The 21,747-nt window shown below is 46.8% G+C and overlaps 4 protein-coding genes across 4 annotated transcripts; 2 read left to right on the top strand and 2 right to left on the bottom strand.

Moving 5' to 3' along the window:
- Window positions 1-26: 26 nt before the first annotated feature.
- Window positions 27-15,625, bottom strand: V1508DRAFT_348714 (uncharacterized protein; the record flags this gene model as incomplete). The annotated part of the gene is made up of 14 exons (XM_066936731.1): window positions 27-1,295; window positions 1,349-1,821; window positions 1,873-6,475; window positions 6,531-6,681; window positions 6,742-6,850; window positions 6,911-7,004; window positions 7,061-7,198; window positions 7,254-7,348; window positions 7,398-7,755; window positions 7,807-8,121; window positions 8,187-11,771; window positions 11,833-14,750; window positions 14,797-14,951; window positions 15,000-15,625. 14 exons carry the CDS (start codon window positions 15,623-15,625, stop codon window positions 27-29), a joined length of 14,889 nt encoding a protein of 4,962 aa, XP_066798420.1.
- Window positions 15,626-15,860: 235 nt separating this feature from the next.
- On the top strand, window positions 15,861-17,685 carry V1508DRAFT_409978 (uncharacterized protein). Its single transcript, XM_066939237.1, has one exon. The coding sequence runs from the start codon at window positions 15,998-16,000 to the stop codon at window positions 17,624-17,626; it is 1,629 nt and encodes a 542-aa protein (XP_066798419.1). The 5' UTR covers window positions 15,861-15,997; the 3' UTR covers window positions 17,627-17,685.
- Window positions 17,686-17,819: 134 nt separating this feature from the next.
- V1508DRAFT_409977 (integral peroxisomal membrane peroxin-domain-containing protein) lies at window positions 17,820-19,822 on the top strand. The gene has a single exon (XM_066939236.1). It carries the CDS (start codon window positions 17,944-17,946, stop codon window positions 19,495-19,497), a length of 1,554 nt encoding a protein of 517 aa, XP_066798418.1. The 5' UTR covers window positions 17,820-17,943; the 3' UTR covers window positions 19,498-19,822.
- Window positions 19,649-21,521, bottom strand: V1508DRAFT_409974 (FAD dependent oxidoreductase). The gene is made up of 3 exons (XM_066939235.1): window positions 21,322-21,521; window positions 20,065-21,263; window positions 19,649-20,010 (listed from the first exon to the last, which is right to left on the bottom strand). The coding sequence occupies exons 2-3, from the start codon at window positions 21,174-21,176 to the stop codon at window positions 19,785-19,787; spliced, it is 1,338 nt and encodes a 445-aa protein (XP_066798417.1). The 5' UTR covers window positions 21,177-21,263; window positions 21,322-21,521; the 3' UTR covers window positions 19,649-19,784.
- Between the last annotated feature and the right edge of the window lie 226 nt (window positions 21,522-21,747).

Here is a 21,747-nt window from a genome sequence, read left to right as displayed (position 1 = left end):
GTAACTTTATCATACATAAACGCTGATCATTCCCGCACCTCTGCAATTTCGGCAAAATACTGTCGCAAAACCAACGCAAGCACAGAAGGAAGCTCACTGATGCTCCTCACGATCACGTAAAATTCAAACGGGAACGAGCTTAGGTAGTTAGTCATCTTCAGGCTCATCTGCCCACTTTCTTTGTCGGTCTCATATGCAACCTGTTTCATGTCCAGAATCGACTGCGACACTGTCCTGTGCCCATCTGTCTCTGCAGACTTCTGCAGGCCGTCGACGACGATAAATACCAGCATGATCTTTTGCTCTCGTGCTCTTCTCACTAGCCGCTGCAGCTGCTCGTGATTTCCGCACACGCCGTCTGAAATGATAATCTCCAGCTGCCACATGTCGCCCTTCTTATCTGACTTTGCCTCGTCAAACAACGCCATCGACTTCTCCACGAGACCATGCACATTCGTCCGCACCTGCGTAAATCCGAACCACTGGAAGACCTGTGCGCCCGCTTCCGACGTAAACGGCTTCTGGAATGGGTGCACCACCTCACATGTTTCTCCAAACCGGACTATCGACAGCTGCCCTGACTCGAGTCGCTCAAGTGCCCTCGTAACTAACGTTAAAGTATCAAACGCCAGCTCCACACTCTGCGACTCAGACATGGACTTGGAGTCATCGAGAGCGATCATGATCTGGTACTCCCGCTTGCTCGGCTTGGTGCGTCGCAGCCAGATCTTGTCTTTCTTGTATCCGCTCGCAATATATGGGATAATTCGCTTCATATTAAGACGTTTGCCAGTGCGAAAGTCTCCTCGTAGTTTCGTAGACAACGTCGGCTCCAGGATAAGTCGCAGTTGCTCGCATAGTGCATTTGACAGGTCTGCCGTTGCGCGCTCGTGTCGTTGCCATAGGTCTCGAGCTTCGTCTACCGATCTGTATGCCTCGTCCTTGGCAACGTCCACCTGTAGCTCGGTAGTAACTGGCAGTTCTACTGTGGGCTCAACAAGGTCACCATCCTCCATAACATTGTCTTCGAACTGGCCGAACTCGTCAATAAGCTTGCGGTCTCCAACGATACCTCCCATACTCTGCTGCCTAGCCGACGACTCTTCCGATTTGGGAGCATTTTCTTCTGGCTCTAGTGGAACGTCTGGTACCGACATGGTCTGCTCTTGTACATCGTCAATCGCCATCGCGTCATCCTCGATTGTCTGTCGCTGGTCGTTCGAGGCTTCTCCAAGCGCTTGAGTATCTTGTGTAGCTTCAGACTCATCCATATGCCTGTACTCCTCCGAGAACTTCTATTTGTAATTGATTAGCCAGTACCGTAATAAACTACACTAGACTCACACACCTTGGTATCATTCTGGATAGGCTCTCCCGCATCTTTGTCTGCCTCCTGAATCTCTCGATTCTGCCGGTGCCATTCCTCGGACGAATCGCCAAGTCTGCGCTGATGCTCTTTCGTCTGATCTGATTTCTCCCGAGCCATCGACTCCTGCGTTTCGTCGTTCGCGGCCACTGGTCCCTTCTCTTGACCAGTCGACTCTTCAGTCGTATCCTGTGCTTCGGCATCTTGACCATCGTCTTCCCTGCCTTCAGAGCCTTTAGTCGCTGCTTCTGTTTCCTGGTGTTCGTCCAATACATATTCGGGACCTTGCAGACCTATGCCTTGCGAATCGCGATTGCTCTCTTGATCTTTCTCGTGCTCTTCTTTAGCGACTTCGTCGTATCGGTCGTCCGCGGACGATGAAAGATTATCGACCTCTTCCTCATTGACGTCCATTTCATTGGTTTGATTATTGTCATCTCCATTGTCCGGCATATCTATATCAACATTAGACCATTCAAGTCACAGACCCTGTTCGGGCAGCATACCTGGCATTTGACTATCTTTCTCCTCCTGGTCGGCCATTTCAATGTCCTCGTCGGTGGCGCTCCCAGTCTGTTTCTCTTGGCCCTCCGGCTCCTCATCCAAAGTCGATTTATCTTCGACCTCCATCGGATTATCAAGCGGATCTCCCTCCGACGGCATGTCGTCGTTTTCATCGTCCATTTTGGACTCATCTTCATCTTGGTCCAAATTGAGGTCTTCAGGGAGATCTAAAGCCTCACCCTCAGGTGCAATAGGATCGATATCTTGATTATCTTGTTGTTTCACAAGGTCTTCTTGCTCCATTAATCCTTCGTCTTCTTCGTTATCTTCGCCATCCATATCATCTTTGCCCTCTTCTGCCTGTTCTGTATTGTCGCCTACTTGCTCGTCTGGTTTGGCAGCGAGATCGTTAGTTCTGGTAGAGTCTTTGAGATTTTCTTTCGCGTTCTTCTCCTTGGATTGCTCTTCTGTATTGCCGTCGTCCCACAATTTTTCATCCACTGCCGAAGGATCTAGATTGTCTACATCTCCAATTTCTTCGTCTAACTCTTCTTCGTCATCGTCATCGTCAACTTCACTCGCCTCATCTTCTTGTTCCTGGCCATCAATCTCTTCTGTTTCTCCTTGCATCTCGCCATCCATATTCACCGCATCGTCATTTTCTTGCTCGTCACCATCGTCCTTCTCTTTCTCCCCATTTGGCTGATTTGCGAGATCTGTCAAATCGTCGTCGTCTCCTACTGTCTTGCTAATATTCTGCTCGCCCTCGCCTTCACCTAATCCCGTGCCTTGTGCTTCCGAATCATTTTGACCGTCAGATTGTTCCTGAGGTGCACAGTATCCCGATGAAACAACCGAGAAAAATGCTTTCATTAATATCAAGCTCCCCTTTGCCATTGTCGCATGATCAGCAGCAGCGTTGTGTATTAACTTCTCAGCGAAAGAGGAGTAAGCCTGCATGAACGGCATCGTAAGAGAGACCAAGGCGCCAATCAATGTTGATCCCATCATATCGTCAACATCGAGCCCGCTGATAATCGTCAAACATTTCTCGACTGCTGTGATGATACTACCAAAGTTAAGCGACTGCAACATCTTGGTCGCACGTTGAGTTGATTCCGTGACCCAATTATCGTCCTGAATCGTAATGGCGGGCAGTGACACTCGTCGAATATTCTGAATGACGACTAAGATTGAATCTGACAGTGTGCGAAGTGCGTGGTCCAGCTCCGCGATTGTCGACCTTGGAGGTCCTGCTATTTGTTGTCCGACCTTGGCCGCCGTGAACTCGGTCGTCAAGAATGATATGAGAACATTAACTATGTATCCATACGTTTCCCGCATAGATGCAATCTCGTGAAGTTCATTGTAGAATCTCTCTACCGTGCTATACACTTCATTCAGTATCTCAACCTGCTCTCGTGTCGACACTGTAGCAATTCTTGGCTCTTCAATTTGGTCGATCCGAGATGCCAATATCGTCAGCGAAGTCTTCCATTTTGTGAACAATGAAGCCGCGCTGGTGTCTTCATCTTGACATAACTTCATATGTGCCAATATCGCAGAATATCCAAAATCGATTGTACTGCAGCATAGCTTGAGAGCTTGCGACAACGACGACAATTTTTGTCCTCTTAAGTCCAACGGCTGCAAATTATTCTTCGCCGAAACAGTCGCTAATGTTGATAACTCATCATACGCAGATTTAAAATGGCCATACAACGATAGTGCGTCTGTCACGGCCTCACGCTGAGATATAAGGACGTACAACAGACTCTCCACACAGCCGAGCCCACGTTGGACCTGCGACAGTGTGAGGTCGTCTGAATGGTTCAGCGTGCAAGTACGGACACGGGGAGTCATCTCCAATACACGGAAGAAGTAGTCATCAAATTTGTGAGAGATAGCTTCGTCAAATAGCTTCGTTCGTGTCAGAATCTTTGCCACGCTGTCCTGGGTGGTCAACAAATCAGAGCGCACGCGGAACTTGAGACCCATGCGCTTGAGGTCTTTCAAAGTCTCACTGAGAAGCTTAGCTTTTCGAGCCTTCAAATATTGAACATTGCTCTTATTCTCCTCTGTAAGCGTGCTAGGAGTTTCTTTCCTGAGCTGTTGCATGTCGTCGATCAAATCTGCTGCATAGTTGATCAGTGATGGCCTCTCAATCTCAAGGATTTCAGACACGATGCGTTTCAGCCGTTGAGACGTTGCCGCAATGTCAATTAATCGCTCCGGACGACTATTCCAATCAGCAATTGTGGAACACAGATCCACGTAACCGGTGAACGATCCTGTAGGCTCGATGATGTCCATATCTGATCTGACCAGGACAGTGCGAATATCCTCCTTTAAAATTCCATCACCGAGTCCACTATCGAGAATCGATCGTACTGGTTGGCACAAGATTTCTCTGAACTTTCGAACTATTCGGTATAATTTGTGGTGTGATCTCCGAGCGCCTTCTTTCAAAGCGAGGAAATTTGAATCTTTCCAGCTCGCAAGTAATATCGTTTCTGAAATCTCTTTTTCCAGGGTCTTCCGTTGAGACTGAATCGACTCTTCTACGATCGGCACAAATTGTTCGTATAATCGAGTGACATTGCGCAATAGGCGTTCAATCCTCAAAAGTCCCCGCACAAGATTTGGGTCTCTAATTGTACCAGCATGAGTTGCAACAGATTGAAGAAGTCGCAACCTGGTCAGAAACTGCCCTTTTGGAGAGTTTCCTACAAACGCTGTCACGGCTTGCACCAGTTCCTGAACATGCAAATCAAAACCTTTGCTATCTTCACACAGTCGCGTCGGAATTGCAATCGCATTTTCGTAAAGATAGAATAGCCACTCGGACGCTTTCTTCGTCATGCCGTCAGCTTCTTTGTTGAATAGGAATGACCAAGATGCCAGCTCCAATCTTCGCCACTCAATGACCAATTTACTCAAAGCGTCGATATGATCAACCACAGAGAATTCACGACTGGCAACTTTCTGCCATTCATGTAAGGCGCTCAGTTCCTTTTCCACTTGATTCAGAAATTTGGCAACGGGAGTGGTAGTTGGATAGCCTAAAAGCTCTTGACATGCCTCCAACGCATCTCGCAGAGTCTCATGTTCGGGCCAGCGTTCCACTAACTCCGTCAACCTGACATGAAGAGATAGAAAGATTTTCGCGACTTCGTTCGCTTTAGAAATGTTTCCATCCACATAAAAGCTCGGATTTGGCGATACGCTCGAACCATTCAACCTATCAACAAGCGTCGCCGTTCTAATCATAACTGCCGGTAAGACATGCTGGATATCGCAGTCGCTAGCTACCAGGCCAATTTTCGCGACCTCATTCAAAGTAGAAATAGAATCATCCATTAGCTCCGGATATGAAGCTGAACCGTGAGGACTACCGAATAATTTGACATAGGCCTCGAATATTCGTACGTTGAGATCTTCAGTCTCTTTTCTCTCGTTAGATGGATCCAGCAAAATAATTTCATCATAATCCGGAAACATCTGCTTGAATTCTTGGTCCTGCTCTTCATCATTGGTCATCGGCTTATAAATACTAGACGCTGCTTGATTCTCCGCGTCTTCTCGCTTCTTATTCAAGGACCATTGATAGTAGAACTGTTTCAAAACATTATTGATACCGTCAAGCGTATTGTCATCGTAGTCGCCGATTGCCTGAAGCCTTGTAGCTGCCCACTCAAGCAAATTCAGAAGGATCTTTCTCGATAAATCCTGCCCAAGGCCCTGTTCTAGGATGGCTATCTGAATATTTTGCACAATTTTAGAAATACCGCTCGGTTTCAGAACAGAAGCATCCACTATCCATTCGTAAACGTCAATGTGTAACTTGCTTTCATTCTGGTAGGAAGTAGTGATTAAACCGACGCCGACCTTCATGAAGTATAAATAAGTTTCCAAAGGTTCAAATAGATCTGTGTAGTATGGGAATTGTGAACGTAATCGACAAATCAGCTGATAGGAATTTCTAAGAAACATTCCTGCGACGTCGACGGCTCGGGATGTCGAGCTTGAGATATTGGCAAGAAGACTATCTACTTTCCCCTCAGCTATGTACGATTCGTAATACCTATTTAGCTCTTGGAAAAGTTCGTGCGATTGCGAGACTTCAGGGCGGAAGCACAGAGGCACCGGGAGTGCATCAGATAAGACGCTGAGCTCAGATTCCAATGACTGAACGCGAAGATTGGCATTTGGACCAGTGAAGACATCCGCAACAATCCTCGCAGCTCTTAACCAGGACGAGAATTTCGATCTCTTGCTTTTTAAACGGTTCCTTTCGACATAGGGCTTGATCGCTGGATCGTGCGGAGAGCTCGGAAGATACAGGTACCACAGAATTTCTGAGTACTTAATGAAAAGCTTTCCAAGATCCCTTTGGCCGTAGCAAGACCCATTGCGAGGCAACGATAGCATACTTTGCAGAAGTGGAATCAAGCGTAACGTTTCTTTTCCCGATGCTCGGAGATATGACTCTAACTGCATTAACTGTTGATCGATTTCTGAGCCGGCTGCCGTGACAGTTGCCGTGATAGTTGCAAAGACCGTGTTAATCTTGCCCACATCATCATCTTCATGAATACACATTATCTGTTGCATCCATTAGTACTTATATTCCTCCTAGGACATTGTAATATCAACGTACTTGATGTACATGCTTTAAGAGCACGTCGAACAGCAAACGAAGTTTTTCTTGGCACAAGCTATTACTGGAATATCCCAAGATGCCACCCGCTAGGGCAATCTCGTTACGTATTTCGACAACGTCGGCTACTCGACCATACTCCACGGACGAGCTGCACCAAGTCAGCCATGAACTCACCGACGTAAAATAAAACGATGTTAAAAATACTGACACTGTATTGATCAATTCAAGTACGACCCCCCCACTAAACGATGCAGAAATTTTTTGCATCGATGAGTTTTCCGAAAACAATGAGCCGAATACTGCCAGCGTGTTTGGTACTGAGACATCAATTAGGATCAGGCTCTGTAATATACCGCAGATATAGAATATAGACTCACCACTGGCCTTGGCGTAGCACAAGGTCTTGATACCCAGTTCTAAGGGTCGTCCAGACAAATTTGCTAATTGTAGATTATTCAATATGTCCCACTTCTGAATGGATGTCAGCTGGACTTTGTTCTACGGGCAAGTAGTGTAGGAATACTGACCTTGTCGTGTGCCATAGCATATAGCTCTTCACTTCTCAACACCACGTCCATGATCGCCACCCATTTGTTCTTGTTTCCATTTCCGATAGACCTACCACGGACACATGCAATGAACTCCTCAACTTCATTTCTCAACGTCTATGGGGAGCCAATCAGCACAGCTTATAGGTGCATCAGGTGCCATAAACCTTACCTTAATATCGCCTGACAATGAATTATCACCGTCCAACACACCACTGGCCACCAGGAGTAGCTTCCGTTGCAACAACACCAAATGTTGTTGCCGATCTGAAAATATGTTTAGCAAGGCTACAAGGTAACAATTTGCTCAACATACCTAAATCAATAGTCGAAGAAATCATATCCAGCTTCGATGATATTTGAAATAACTCCAAATACGCATCCCAGGCTTCTGATGACGTAGGAACTGCAGGACGCGTATTTTGCCAAATGAGTTCCATCGATTTACCATTTCGTAGTGAAATCCTTGAACTGAACGCCTTAATCGATCGCTGTAAGAAGTCCCATTCACTCAAAGTGACTATGGTTGTACCGAATATCTCGATATCCGAGGACAAGGCGTCCAGAATATCCCGATAGACGGGAAACTGACTTTCGTCGACATCCATCCGATCAGTCAGAATAACAATATCTCCCAAGACATTTGAAAATTCTGCAAGTTTCTCTATCGTTCCCTGAATCCCCCAGTCAGCAACTATATGTGTAAGTGAAATATAGTGTCGAACCTTTCGAAGACTCCTCAATTTGGTCCCTTCAAAAATAGCATTCATCAAACGAAACATTGAGGTCAGCAATAGAAAAATTTCTTTCGGTGATTTAACGGACTTAGACCTGGTAACGACAGCTGCTGAACGCTCAATATAATTCAATTTCGAAAGTGTCACCGTTCGGGATTGTGACTCAATTGCGTCAAGCTTCTCTTCAATAAATATCAATTCGAATATAGTGTCATAGGCAAGTGCAAGCTCGGTAGCGTCGAATGCATCTGCCTCGTACTTGGTATATACAAGTCCGTACGGATTAGATAGCGTATAATAGGTCTAGTGAACATTGACGATCAGCAAATCTATCCAATCGTCTGATAGAAAAGAACAATCCAATCTACCTGATAATTGTCATATTTGGGAATCAACGAGCTTCGGTATATGTCCGCGATCTCTTTAGAAAAAGCAAACTGATTGAATGAGGCAAAGAGCTTAGAGACCAGCAGAGGATATGCTTTCTCAGCATCTGTGTACAAAGATAGATTGTGTACAGCAGATGCCCATCGTGCAATAGTCCGATTGTAAGCTATTGGCAACTGGTCAATAGTGCAAATTGCTAGGTATTTATCCGAGACCGATTCATCAACCATTGACAGGTTGTCCAATAGCCCATACACACGCATCTGCGACGATGTGACAGGAATATGTCTGGTCAAGCTACTAAACGACCGTTGAATAGAATCTAAAGAAAGGTTGTTGAAAGTATTAAGAACCTTGTTATGCTCTAATACAACGCTATTGTCGAAGTTCCTAGCCGACAACTCGAGAACAGCTCTGTCCCAAGACGAAGAACGATAATGCAAGTCATCTATGAATATTTCAATTCCTCTGTTACGCATCGCTCGGGATAGTTCACCATGATGAGGGTCGACGGTCAAAAATAACCTGAAGTTGGGATGCGGCTTCAGAATTTTCAGCTGTCCATTTTCAAGACCGTGTTCATTGATCACCAAGACCCCATTTGGTTCTAAGAGAGAATTTAAACGGTCAAGAACCGACGGGCCGCATAAATTTGCGTTGTCAAGTACTAACCAATACCCTTCTTCCACCGCTCGAACCAAAATCCCATCGAACCATTCGAACATTGCTAGCTGCTTCGTAGGCTCATTGGTGACCTTTTTGAGCTTAACGATTTCCGAAACGAAGGAGCTAATCTCGGATTGACGAGCGTTGTCGCCGTAGTCGTGCAGCTTGTAGAGGATCTGCAATGCTTCATCAAGATGAGAAAGAGACGTCTCTTCGGTTCGAGCGAGATCAAATAATTCGAGAACAACGGCCGTGGTGATGTGATTTTCGGTCATTTGTACATCGGCTAACATACTGGACGCAAATTGACGAATACCGTCCCAAATTGTAGAAGCTCTTCGACTGAGGTCTACTTGCTCGAATCCACCAACTATGTCCATGCTGTCTATATCATTATTGATCGCAAACTCCTCGAGTCGTGCACCGACAAGACATGCAAGCAATCTAATCAAGCTCGTCTTTCCAGAATTCGGAGGTCCGGTTATAATAGCCGGCCACGACATCTCCACACAAGTCATGAGCGACTCCATAGGAAGCATATTGCAATGCAACATAACCAGATCGTTCGATGGTAATGCACAGCTACCAAGATTCGATATTCGAGGCAGAATTGAATGACCCACTTGTACGTAATTATCGGATAATGTATATCCAAGCGAACGTGGCGAATACACCTCGTGAAAATGCTTTTCGTACAAGTTATCAACAGCCCTTCTATCTTCAGCGGTGCGGAATCGTTGCTTGACGACTATATCTAAAAATTCTTTGGCACAGCATCTCTTAGTCTGTCGCAGGAGTAGCTGAAACCAGCGAATCGTATCACGCAAATTGAATTCCCACGGGGAGCCAATACGACCGAAGCTCTTCTTCGACGTAGTCTCTGTCTCCAAAACCGACACGAAATCGACAATTAACTCTGCTAGTTCAGGATTCACGTCTGGGAACAACTGGCGAGTGATGATGTTGAGATCCATTGGTGTTAACAAGTCGACATAAACGACAGTAAATCTGTTAACGAATGATTTTGGCAATCCCTTTCGCCCACCGCCTTGGTAGTGCGAATTTTGCGCAGCGAAAACTTTGAACTTCGGATGACAAGGGAAAGTGCGATCCAGTTCTGGAATGTATGTCTCCGCTCTATGATCCAAGCATGCATTCAAGCCTTCTAAAACTGATTGGGACGCCAGATTCATTTCATCCAATAAAACCCAGTGACCATGTTGCATAGCATGAAGAAATGGTGCGTCACGCCACACAAACTCGCCACTTTTGCCGCCTTCGACTGGACTATCGGCCCCGAATAGATCCATTAAATCGGTCTGCTCCGACAAATTGATGCGCGTAAGCTCCACGCCAGCTGCCGCTGCCAGGGCTATCATTATACTGCTTTTGCCAACACCAGGGCTCCCCTCGAGCATGATGGGTTTTCGGAGTTGCATACCTCGAATGATCCGCATCGCATTGAATGCCGTGGTCGGTGCCGAAAAGCTGAAGGGCACTTGCGTTATATCGGTTGACTCTCGAATAACACGGAATACGCCCGCTTGCACACTATTATTCGTAATTGTTACGGTAACAGTTGTAGCATAAATACCGCGCAAATCTTTGCCCGAGAGACTAGATAGATACTCAACACATCGCAAACGCTCGCGCGCTAACAGTTTGGGCGATTCCGCCAGATATGCAGAAGTATTTGTTCCAAGCGTGTCGATAAAGACCATAGAAGCACCATGTACCAACCTAACAGTCGGACTCAATGTATCTGTAGCATTTATAAACGCAATCCATGATAGTATCTCACGAATAGAGACGATACCGCTGCCAGCGCCGCCGACAGAACCACCGTATGTTTCTCCAAACCATCTTGCAAACATTACAATCGGACGGCTGAAGAACAACTTATCATTTTCGCCAAGCTTGGAATTTACAATCTGATAGACGTCATCAATATCGGTAATCGCGGGCACCCAGATTTCCGTGAAACGGTTTCGCAGTGCAGGGGATAATTCTTTCTTGCCATAATCGCCGCTAGGATTCATTGTGGCAAGAAACTGAAACCCATCCGCAGCCGACACATTACTGTCCTGTGACCCCTTTTCTGCAAGCAAAATCGATCTTTCGGGCTCGAGAACACTGTTCAATCGTTCAAGAACCGAATCATCAGTCAGTGCCACTTCGTCGAGCAGGAAGAAGTCACCTTGTCGAAGAGCTTGAACCAAGCTGCCGTCACACCATTCAAAAAGGATTTTTAGTCGACTTCGGAGGTCCTCGATGCGTCTGAGAGTGTCACTGTCGATATAGACCTTAGATTTATCGAAAACTTCGATAAGTTCGTCGAGATCCACATCGATATCACTGATATTATCTAACGCGAGGCACTTTTTAAGTTCCGTTGCTAGTAAACTTTGTATCTCTGATCTGTTTCGCAAAGGTCGCTGGGCACCAATAATATCACTAGCTTCGGTATTTTGGTGGGCGTTGACAATGTGCAATGCTTTTCCAAAACACTTCGCTAAAAGCTGGCATACAGTAGTCTTCCCACAGCCGGTTTCTCCAACTAGTAATACTGGTTCTCTATTCGTAAGTGCCTCATTCACAAGACAAAAAAGTCTTCGCATTGAGTTGTTCCAAACAGTTTCAGGAAACCTGCCTTCAGGGATTTCGTAAGACCTGTAGAATGATGGAATATCCAATTGGACACGCATAACTTTCTCGATAACTTCCCTCACGACTGTCTGTTCTTCGGGCCGGCGCACACGTTCTGCCAAGAGAAGATAACCGTTCAAGGCGAGTTGTTCATATCCTACAGCTTCGCGATTAGCCCATCTGAATAGATCTCTCAAAGTTGCAAATCCATTTTTTTCAAAGAGTCTTGTTGATTGCCGACGTATCGCAAGCTCCTAAAATGACGTTAGAACATTAACTGTATATTTAGCAATGTAGCATGCAGAAATGCGATACCTTATAAACCTCGACAATTCTCCTTGCATAAGATGGAGGAATTTGGCACCTTCCTGTCAAAATGATTCCTAGTTCCTCTTCTGGAATCTCATCAAAGTGCAGCTCTAAAAACCGATTGCGGAACGCTCTGGACAGATTCTTCCGGCCCCCGTATAATCCTGGTGGATTCTGAGATGCGAACAGTAAGAAATGCGGGTGAGGCTTAACGACTTCTTGTGTTTCAGGAATAAAAATTTCACGATTATCGTCAAGTAATCGATTAAGTGCCTCGAGAACATCTGTTGGTGCTAAGTTCAATTCATCCAGCACAATCCAGTACCCCTTTCTTGCCGCTTCCACCAATACTCCTTCCTGGAAACGTAAATTTCCTTGTGCATCCGAAACATACGATCCCAGATATTCCTGCAGATCCGTATGTTCGTGGTTATTGATCCTGACAAACTTGTGTCCCGTTTTCTTAGCTAGATAGCTGATCATACTAGTCTTGCCACTCGACGTAGGACCTTGAATCAGCACCGGGAATCGCCTTGTGGCAGTTGCGCGTACCAAGTTAAGCATATTCTTCTCCACAAACGGGGTTATGATGTAATGTTCTTGGTCGTCCGGCTCGAAAGAGCCAGCTTCAAGCCAGTAGTGCTTGAACTGTATGTACTTGCCAACTTCAGGCTTATTCGGAACCTTTGACATAACTGATCGGGGGTTCCGTAACTTCCCAATTGTGTACTTAATGATAATTGGCATAAGGATGCTTTCTGACGCTTTGTCCAACAAAGTTAAGAATGCCATGCAAAACCCTTCATAGAGTGCTCGCCGGAGCCCGTAGGACGATACAATGTCGCGCACATACACTAGCGTTCGTGACAATGTTCGAATGCTAAAATGCGGTTTCTGACTGGCTCCATCGACAATGAGATGATCCTCTGCCAGCCGTTTAGCCTCGAGATACATATTCACGACATCCTGGCATGCCCCTTCACCATCGTTACCAATAGCTAGCGGGCTAATATACTTCTCCACAATAGAAAGTAAGTCTGCCGGGTCCTGATCTGGAGAACCAACATAGATTTCCGTAAACCTGGCCCGAAACCCTGCCGCGAGATCTCGTTTCCCAACATCTGTCGCAGGATTCATGCAAGCAAAGAGCCGGAAATTAGGATGAGCTTGCACGGCACCCACGTCACCGGTTTCTGAAAGCTGAATGCATGCGCCTTCTCCACCTTCCATGAGCAAGTCTGCAATGTGTTCCAACGTGTCCGGTGCGGCAAGATTTATTTCATCAAGTAGCACCCAATCTCCATTGCGAACAGCACGAACAAGTGCACCTTCAATAAATCTATACACAAATGAATTCTCAATATTTTTGTGCTGCACTTCAAATGCAGAAATTTTCTGTGCGAAATCTTCCCATGATCGTAGCAGATTTTGGCTTGTCAAGGGATCAATGCGTCGCCGCTTGCTTGGCTTGTCTTCTCCATTATCCTGTGTAAGACTTAGCTGTTTCGCAATTACATCCTGTGCCATCTTGACTGCCTCTTTCCAGAGCCGAATTACATTCGTCCATTGATTATTTAGAAAGCATTTGCTGAAAACAGTAGCGAAGCGCTCGTTCCGTCTGCTGGAGAATGTATTCTCAAATAGAATGTCAAATTCTTCGCGTAATGGTACAGCAACAGTTTTGACATCCACGGGCTTATAGCCACCGAGTAGATCTGCGGCTTCAGTCTGTTGCGACACGTTTATCACTGTCAGACGTGCACCAATTGTGGAAGACAGTTGCTGTACGACAGTAGTCTTCCCGGTTCCGGTCTCGCCCACTAATAGTACCGGCTCCCTCATAAGAACACATGTTGCAATTTGTTCTAATAACCGCAGCGTGTGCTTGGTATGCGCAAACCGTGAAGCAGATAGTCCAGTATTTCGCTTCTTCAATGTGGGAGGTTTGTAGATCACAACTCGGCCAATTATGAGAGAATTCCTCGTATCTTCGAGTCCGGGCACGTGGCTTGAGAGGTAGTGCTGTATAACGTGTGGCTCTACGTTCATTGCACTACCAATAACACTCACGATCAAGAATCGCCCCTGGGGAATTCTAATGCTACCAGCAAAAATATCCACAGCCTCGTAAAATATAGCATCAAAAACTTGCCGTGATACACTCTCCGTTTCCAAAGATCCTAAACTGCCAGATCTTGATAGTAACACATCCACCCGTCTCGCCCATTTCAGCAAATCTCTCGTCGAGAATGTCCGGCATTGAGCACCTCGAGTCGAAGCCAAAAATTTAGGACTTTTGTACGCCTCGCGCACAACCACATGCACTTGTCGCATCATGCCCGCTAAGCTTCGCAAACGCGGATATTTTAGAGCGACAATCTGCTGTAGTTCATCGTCGTCTATCATTTCTAACCTGACATGGCTCCATAGTTGTCTTCCAATAAAGTCTTTGGTGTGAGACGAACTCTGCTCGGTGATCGTGGCGACAATCTGAAAGCTATTGGCCGCACGGATGATCTGGCCTCGCGAAGGTACAGATATCTCGCGCTGTTGAACAAGCGAGAGCAAAACGCTCAGGACTTCATTTGGAGCTTTATCAATGTCTTCCACAACAACGACTTTGCCTTGCTTCACCGCGCTAGCGAGAATTCCCTGCTTCCACATAAACGATCCCGGAGTTTCGCCTGTAGCGTATGAGCCAACCAGTAGCTTTGTATCTGTTTGCTCACCAAGGTGTAGCTTTACAACGTCATTGGATGTGCGAGATAGGGATGATAATAAGCTATCAATAAGGAAGCTTTTCCCACTGCCAGGAGGTCCAGTGATAAGCAGGGGTGACGCTGTACGAAGCACCATAGCCAGCGAGCGAACATTATTGATAGTGGCACGGGTGTAGACGAGAGGCGATGCTGACGTGGATAATGCTAAGATGTGTTAGTAATGCACTGGGGATTATTGATGGTTACATACGTTTGTACCGTGGGACCAGAACGCCGCAGAGATTCGCCGTTCGTAACGACAACTCTGTATCGTCCACCATGACAGAGTCGGACGACGAATCGAACGAGTAGTCCATATCAGATAAGGTTCTATTCAACAGCGATATTCGTTTTGCTTCGAACAGCCTATAGGTCCATTAAAACAATTTTCGGAGGTTAATAGCTTGCACTCACGTGAAAAATAAAAAGTCAACATTCTTCTCTCCCTCGAACTCTCCCATCATTGTCTGGCCTGCAAGATATCGCTCTACCATCGCATTCGTTACAGCATCAGATAAATCCAAGTGCAGCGCCCAAATCAAAATGCCCACCAGCTTATTGGCACCAGCAACCGTATTGTCCTTAATGAGCGATAGTATCTCTTTCGCACAGACAAGTCTGCCAAAACGCCTTTTGTCAAATACTAAAAGACGATATAATGCTATTAGTCCCTTTAAATCATATCTGCCTCTCCAACCAGATTCCAAATATGCGTCAGCATGGATGGCGATATGAGGACTGACCGACACTACCCGAGCAAAAGCTGATGTTACAGACGCGTCGTCCGCTATTGCAAGCCACCGCGCCGCTATATCCGGAAACAATGGATAAAATGCACATAGGACGGAACTCGTAATGGTTGGAATTATCGATAAGCTAGCTAATGCGTCTAGGTCGAGCGATGCGTTACCATCGTGACTCTTCACCAAGGAATTGAAATTCAAGCTGATATTGCTGTTGCTAGTTAACTCCTGCAGTCTCCGAATGGCGCGAGAAATATCAATACGAAATTTCACACTATTTCCAACGTCCTCCTCCATTTCCTGGACACCTAGCAGGCTTTCTGGCCCAGTTGACGGTGATCGACGATTGAAAGCTGGTTCACTAACTCGTGTCATTTAGAAGCCATTGGGAATCGCGTTGGGACTTTTTAACAAATTTTTTTTGACATAGGCGGGTAACCTCATTCAGCGTTAACCCGCATTACCCTGCCGAATAGCAACCTCCGATGAGCCGCAGATATTTGAATTATCGCGAGATTTGCCGCTATTTGATATTCTCGAAAGTGTCGAATCGTTAACAGTCAATATCGAGTCGTGCGCCAGTGGATGCAAGCCAATATTGAATTGCTAAGCCGATAACATTGTGCGTAGCTGAAAGTCCTTGGCTATTCTAATGATTGGTTGAATTAAATGGCGGACCGAAGTGCACACCGAGCCGGCCGCCGGTCCTCAGTCGAGTCATCGACAGAGCCACAGCAGCCATCGCCAAACGATTATGGTGATATTTTTGCCGATTTGGGGTTAATGCCAGATGACAGTTTTCTTGGGTTGCCATCTATCGACAGCAACACAATGTCTTCTTCCGAGAGTGATAATGTACCCCTCACATCTCTGGCCGCATCTGTCTCACCAATAGCGAGCGGTACTGTCGCAAATCCTGCAACGCGATCAATGACGACTGCGATGGGAACAGCAGTGCCTCCACTGACAGCCAGTCATGCAGCGAACTTCAACGGTCCAATGTTGCATGTGAATATTCCCGAAATCCTACCGCATGAACAGGTGTTCTCGATACAAGTGGGCGACACTTTGTTCCGTCTGTCGGGCGCATCTTTATCTTCTGATGCGCCTTCCTACTTTACTCAATTTTTTAAATCCCAACGGCATAGCAATTTCAAGGAGTATCCGGTACTCTATATAGACCGCTCTCCAGAAGTTTTCCGCGACATTGTGAGGCACTTACAGGGCTACTACGTCATCCCAAAGGACGCATATCATTTTGTGTATCTCTATGCCGACGCTCATTACTACCAGCTTCCGAAACTCGCCAAGCTTTTGTTTAATTCGGAGATATTTGTGCGCATCGGTAGTTGCCAGTTCACTATTCCACGAGAGCTGTTTACAAAACCTGGTGATTCTCCCAATTTCTTCACACTCGGCTTTTCATCCTTTTTTGCATCACCTCAGGAAGTGTTTCCTGGGACAAGAGGACTGATTCGACCTCCAGCAGTGGCCCCACCATCCGTTCCGGCTCACTCAAACGACTTATTCGCGCAGCTGCTACAAGCGCTCAAGGGTACACCAATTAAGTTTGAGTCGCCAGAACACCGGGATGCATTGCTGAGAGAATGCCGTTACTACCATTTCAGGGGCTTGGAACAGCGATTGATTCCTTTTGCCGTATCGAAAAACTTGCTTACCGGGCGCGAGGAGATTTCAATACGGTTAAAAGACTTCAAACCCCAAGGTGCCAGCATCGAGAAATCTGACACAGAAAGAAGAAGAATGGAGTACAAACGCCCGTTTGTGGACGATGAAGCTCGGGAATTAGTGGTTCAAGTTGAGAAGAACGAATTTATATTGCATGCTCATGATGTCATCGCCGGCAACGGGTCAATAAGGGGTAAATGCCGTTGGGGTGCGTACATCATAAAAGGAAGCAGTGCTGCCGAGAAGCTGAGGGCACTGATGCAAAAGCTGTCAGAAGTGGCAGATGAGACGGATGATAATGGGCAGGTGCGACTGCGAGTTGATTTGCGTGATGCTGCAGTGAATGTGAATGGTTCTGAAGTCGATATTCAAGTGTCTGATGATGGATTTGTGGACTTATTTTCTGATGAGTATAGCTCGAAGAAGCGAAGACGAGTAGATGCGGCAGACTTTGTACAGTCTGAGGCAACGTTTCCAACGAACCTGTCGGTTCAGAATGGCCAGTTTAAATTATATGTTTTGAAAGAAAGACTGGTACTGCACGTTGTGTGCCTTGACGCTATCTCGACGGTGAAGGAAGTGAATCGGAGACGAGCGTACCTTGTATAGTATCAAGAGTGGACTATTATTGAGAATGCTTAATTAATCCATAATTTCATTGATCGTTATCTATTGGGAAGTTTGTGGCGTATGTGGCTGCTTGCATGGGCTGTGCGACGACGTCATAAGCACGTCTCCGTAATCACTGCGCGGCACATGTTCAGCTCTGCACGTCATCGTTCCGCTCTGTGGGCCTTTCAACGGACCGGCCCTCACGGATCGCGATTACGGCGCGAAGGAGCACCACCCGTTTAGACTAGGCTAACCATCAGCTGGTCTCGGCACTTCACAATCCTCACCAGTTCTCTTCGACACCATGCTGATGCATGGCCGCGCTTGAAACGCCCTGGCTCATGTCCATGTCTCCCGCCGCCGCCCAAGCCGCTGCACCTGCAGGTGCACCTTTCGGCTCGCCCACCACAGCACTCTCCTCCTCGCCGACCTATGCGACTTTCGTCGCTCCAGGATCTTCTCACATTCATCAGACGTCGCCGCTACTGGCTCAGACACCGCCAGCCGTGACTAGAGCGCTGTCGCTAGCGTATCCGTACATCGTCGCTGCCGATCGCGCCGCTGCGTTGCTAACCTGGACCTCAAGTGATATTTGGGCCTCGTTCCTGGTCGTCGCGGCCTGGAGCGGAATAGTTCTGCACTGGGAGACTCTTGTACAGTACGGCGGTCATCTTCTAGCGGTCGGTGGGGTGGCGGCGTACGTCTACTTCCACAGCGCAGTCGACAAAGAGCAGCAGGAACACCCCACCCTCGACGCCATCATCCACACACTTACAACTCTGACCACTCGCCTCGACATGTTCTTCTCGCCTGTCACAAACCTCTCGTTGACTACGCGCGATCTCAGTCGCCTGTTATTGACAACGTTGTTCTTGTCGCCTCTATATATCATTCTTACATTCTACATTTTGACACCGCGTATCATCTTACTCCTGGTCGGAGTCTTTGTGCTAACTTACCACTCTCTACCAGCCCGCGTCACGCGGACGATCCTGTGGCGGTCACGATCTGCGCGATTGATCACATTCTATCTCACCGGTCTCGATTTCTCGAGACGGAAACGCTCGCGGTCAATTGCGCTCGCGGTTCCGTCGACAGCTAGGGCCAGCCGATCATCGTTTTCTCATTCATCTGCAGAGATCGCAACCGTATCACAAAGCTACTCGACGTCACTTGCTGAAGACGTGGCTCATAGCGTCAATCAGCGGCCATACAATGCCCACGTGCAGAATCAACATGCCGATGGCGTCAGATTCACATACGTCGTGTACGAGAATCAGCGCAAATGGCTCGGCATAGGATGGACGGCTAACCTACTGGCGTATGAACGCACGGCTTGGACAGACGAGTTCCTTAATGACTGTCCGTCGCCTGATGAATTTACGCTGCCGGATGCTGAAGGCACAGGCATGCGCTGGAAATGGGTTGACAATCAGTGGCGAGTTGACGAATCCAATGGAGACGAGGAAGGCTGGTTGTATTATGATAACACGTGGAAGAAGCCGTCCAAGGAGGATGCGTTTGGCAAGTACACACGTCGGCGGAGGTGGATCCGAAATGCAGAACTGGTTGAGGACGAGGAGTTGTTGGCGACCGAGACAGAAGTGTTAGAGCACGTCCCAGTTGAAGGGGATAGCGAAGACTACAAGCCTGAAATTGAAAGGAAAGAAGAGGTAGACCACGCTGTCGATACTGCCAATGCAACGAACACGAGCAATAGTCAAAGTGCGGTCAACTCTATTGCCAATAGTGGTAGTAGCATGCATGATACATGGCAGGAGCTAAAGAAGCGAACTATGTTGCGGCATGCTAAGAAGGAAAGCACCGGAGAGGCCAGTGTTGTTAGTGGATCAAGCGATGAAAAGTAGTCCACTTATCTCCTTGGGCATATCTGGTGGCCCTTGAATTTGTGCATCTATATAAAATCGTATGACGCTGGTGACTGGAGATATACTTAACAGAATTGGGTATCTGCTTGCATATCATGTTCGAGAAAGTCACTGTACGTTCATATTGTAATGAATATGTCTGTAGTTACATGATGAATGGAGAATGGCAACAGTAAGTATAAGTGTAAGCATTAATACAACATAAGGCTGTAAGGCCCGATATATGAATTGTATTGTTCTTATTCTAAGCGTCCATAAAATATGATTTACAGAGTAGATATATTGACACCTTGTGTACTTTCCGCGTTGGTTATAGGGTACACCCCAGCCTCAGCATCTTGCAGTGTCATCAGCGGCGTCCCGCCACGACTCAGATCCTCCTTTTTTTGAATGTCTGTGCGCCACTTGAATTTGTCGAGTAAGTCTGTTGGCAATGTTTGCTCAATGATTCCGACCGAATATTTACCAATGATTGGTAGGAATTTGAATCCACTATGTCATAGTTAGTATTTAGTTACTCACGCATGTGAGCGATATTTGACATACTGGCCGCTCCCGCCGGTCGCAATAAAGAGATTATCAACACCAGGCAGATAATCAAACAAGAAATCTTTCGTCAGTGTGTCATTGTACCAACATATCCTGGCCTTCACAAAATCACGCTCCGCAATGTTGCAGCCAAAGTACTCTGCTAGCCCGAGACGAAGACAGTCTTCCGCGTCCTTGGGTAACGTGGTGCGCACTGGCGGAGTCGCACCTTTCGAATACGCAATTTCTGGTGGCTGTGACGATTCGCGCGAACTAGATGATGTCGCAACTGTTCGGTAGTTCGTATACCCATAAGAATGGCGCGCAGCTTTGACGATATGTGACTCAGGATGTGGTGGAAATACGTAGAAGCCAGACACAAAGTTGATGTATATCGGTAGGTGTTTGTACTTGATGTACTCTTCCTCTGTGAGCTGGATAAATGCTACTGGTTGACCAGTCGCCATCATGCGTGACTCGCTAGGCACAAGGGTATCCGTCCATGCGCCGGCGGCGATGACGGCAAAATCGCACCGGAGCATCTTGCCGCCATCCAGTTGGACGCCGGTAACAATGGTGCGATCAGCGGAGTAGATTATTTCATCGACCTTGCTCTTGATAAATACGGCACCTAACTGGATACACTTACGAAACAGATGCTCTGTAGCTTTTGCAGCGTATGCCCAGCCAGCATCGTGACTTAAATATCCTGCAAGTCCGTCCAGTGGCTTTTCATGTGTCAGCTTCAAAAATTGGGCAGCCTCCTGTCCCGAACTAAATTGCGTGACTGGCAATCCAATGCCGCTAACATTAGCAAGTGCATCGGCGAGGTACTTTGGGTTATCTGTAGGAGTCATGCTGAGCAAACCGCATGGGTAATAGAACTCTTTGTACTCAGTTTTCCATAGTTCAAGCGCCTCGACTACCATATTAGCATACACAATGTCATCGTAGTCAGCACGGACTATCCGAGAGATATCGACGCTGGATCCGTCGGGAACTGGTGGCGTGGTGCGGTCCAGGATGGTTATCGATGAATAGCCGGACGCAAGAAGGTAGTATGCCGTGGACAGGCCAAACGCACCCGCGCCGACAATCACAATTCGCGCGTCTTTCGATGGGGGTGTCATTGATAGGAGGAAGTCGTCAAGTAAGAGCTGTGAAGATATATATATATATCGAATTGTAGAGTCGTGTCGCAGTGATGTCTCCGCGGACTTTCGTAGTGTTAGATTTACTCATTTTTGTCGTCGCACATCGTAATTCTGTACATACCAACGTTGGATAAAATGCTTATCTCTCTGCGGACACCAGAACTCTAGTCTGCCCTTCTTCGTACCTTATTGACAAACGTCGCCTGCCTTGCCGCCAGAAGCCGATCACAATTCACTCAATATGAAGGAAGATAATTCACGCCCAATGGTCTGGTGTGGTGCCCTCGACGAATAAGGTTAAGCTAGGTTAAGCTACCTGGAGGCCGTCACCAGATTAGTTCGTATTGATAATGTCGCCAGGAGTAATCTATGCATGCCCTGCTCTGCCACTCATACAACGGCTGCCTAATTGATGACTCTTTGGCCGCGTGCGCGGTATATCATCTTTAATCATCTCATTGCAGTACTGGAATTTCTTATTGTTAAACACCAACGGCTAACTGAGCTGCACATATCGCATCAATTTATAACACAGGTTAAAGAGACA

This window comes from Lipomyces doorenjongii (assembly GCF_038497915.1).
Source record: "Lipomyces doorenjongii strain NRRL Y-27504 unplaced genomic scaffold V1508scaffold_4, whole genome shotgun sequence".
Lineage (NCBI taxonomy): Eukaryota > Fungi > Ascomycota > Lipomycetes > Lipomycetales > Lipomycetaceae > Lipomyces > Lipomyces doorenjongii.
Note: the sequence above shows the minus strand (reverse complement) of the source record. Positions and strands in the feature narration are given on the sequence as shown.

Bases quoted from the DNA above. Each gene is read 5' to 3' on its own strand.
- V1508DRAFT_409977 (XM_066939236.1), top strand. From the start codon at position 17,944: ATGGCCGCGCTTGAAACGCCCTGGCTCATGTCCATGTCTCCCGCCGCC.
- V1508DRAFT_409978 (XM_066939237.1), top strand. From the start codon at position 15,998: ATGGCGGACCGAAGTGCACACCGAGCCGGCCGCCGGTCCTCAGTCGAG.
- V1508DRAFT_409974 (XM_066939235.1), bottom strand. From the start codon at position 21,176: ATGACACCCCCATCGAAAGACGCGCGAATTGTGATTGTCGGCGCGGGT. The intron at 20,011-20,064 runs GTATGTCAAATA...ACTATGACATAG, and splicing joins GCGACCGGCGGGAGCGGCCA to TGGATTCAAATTCCTACCAA.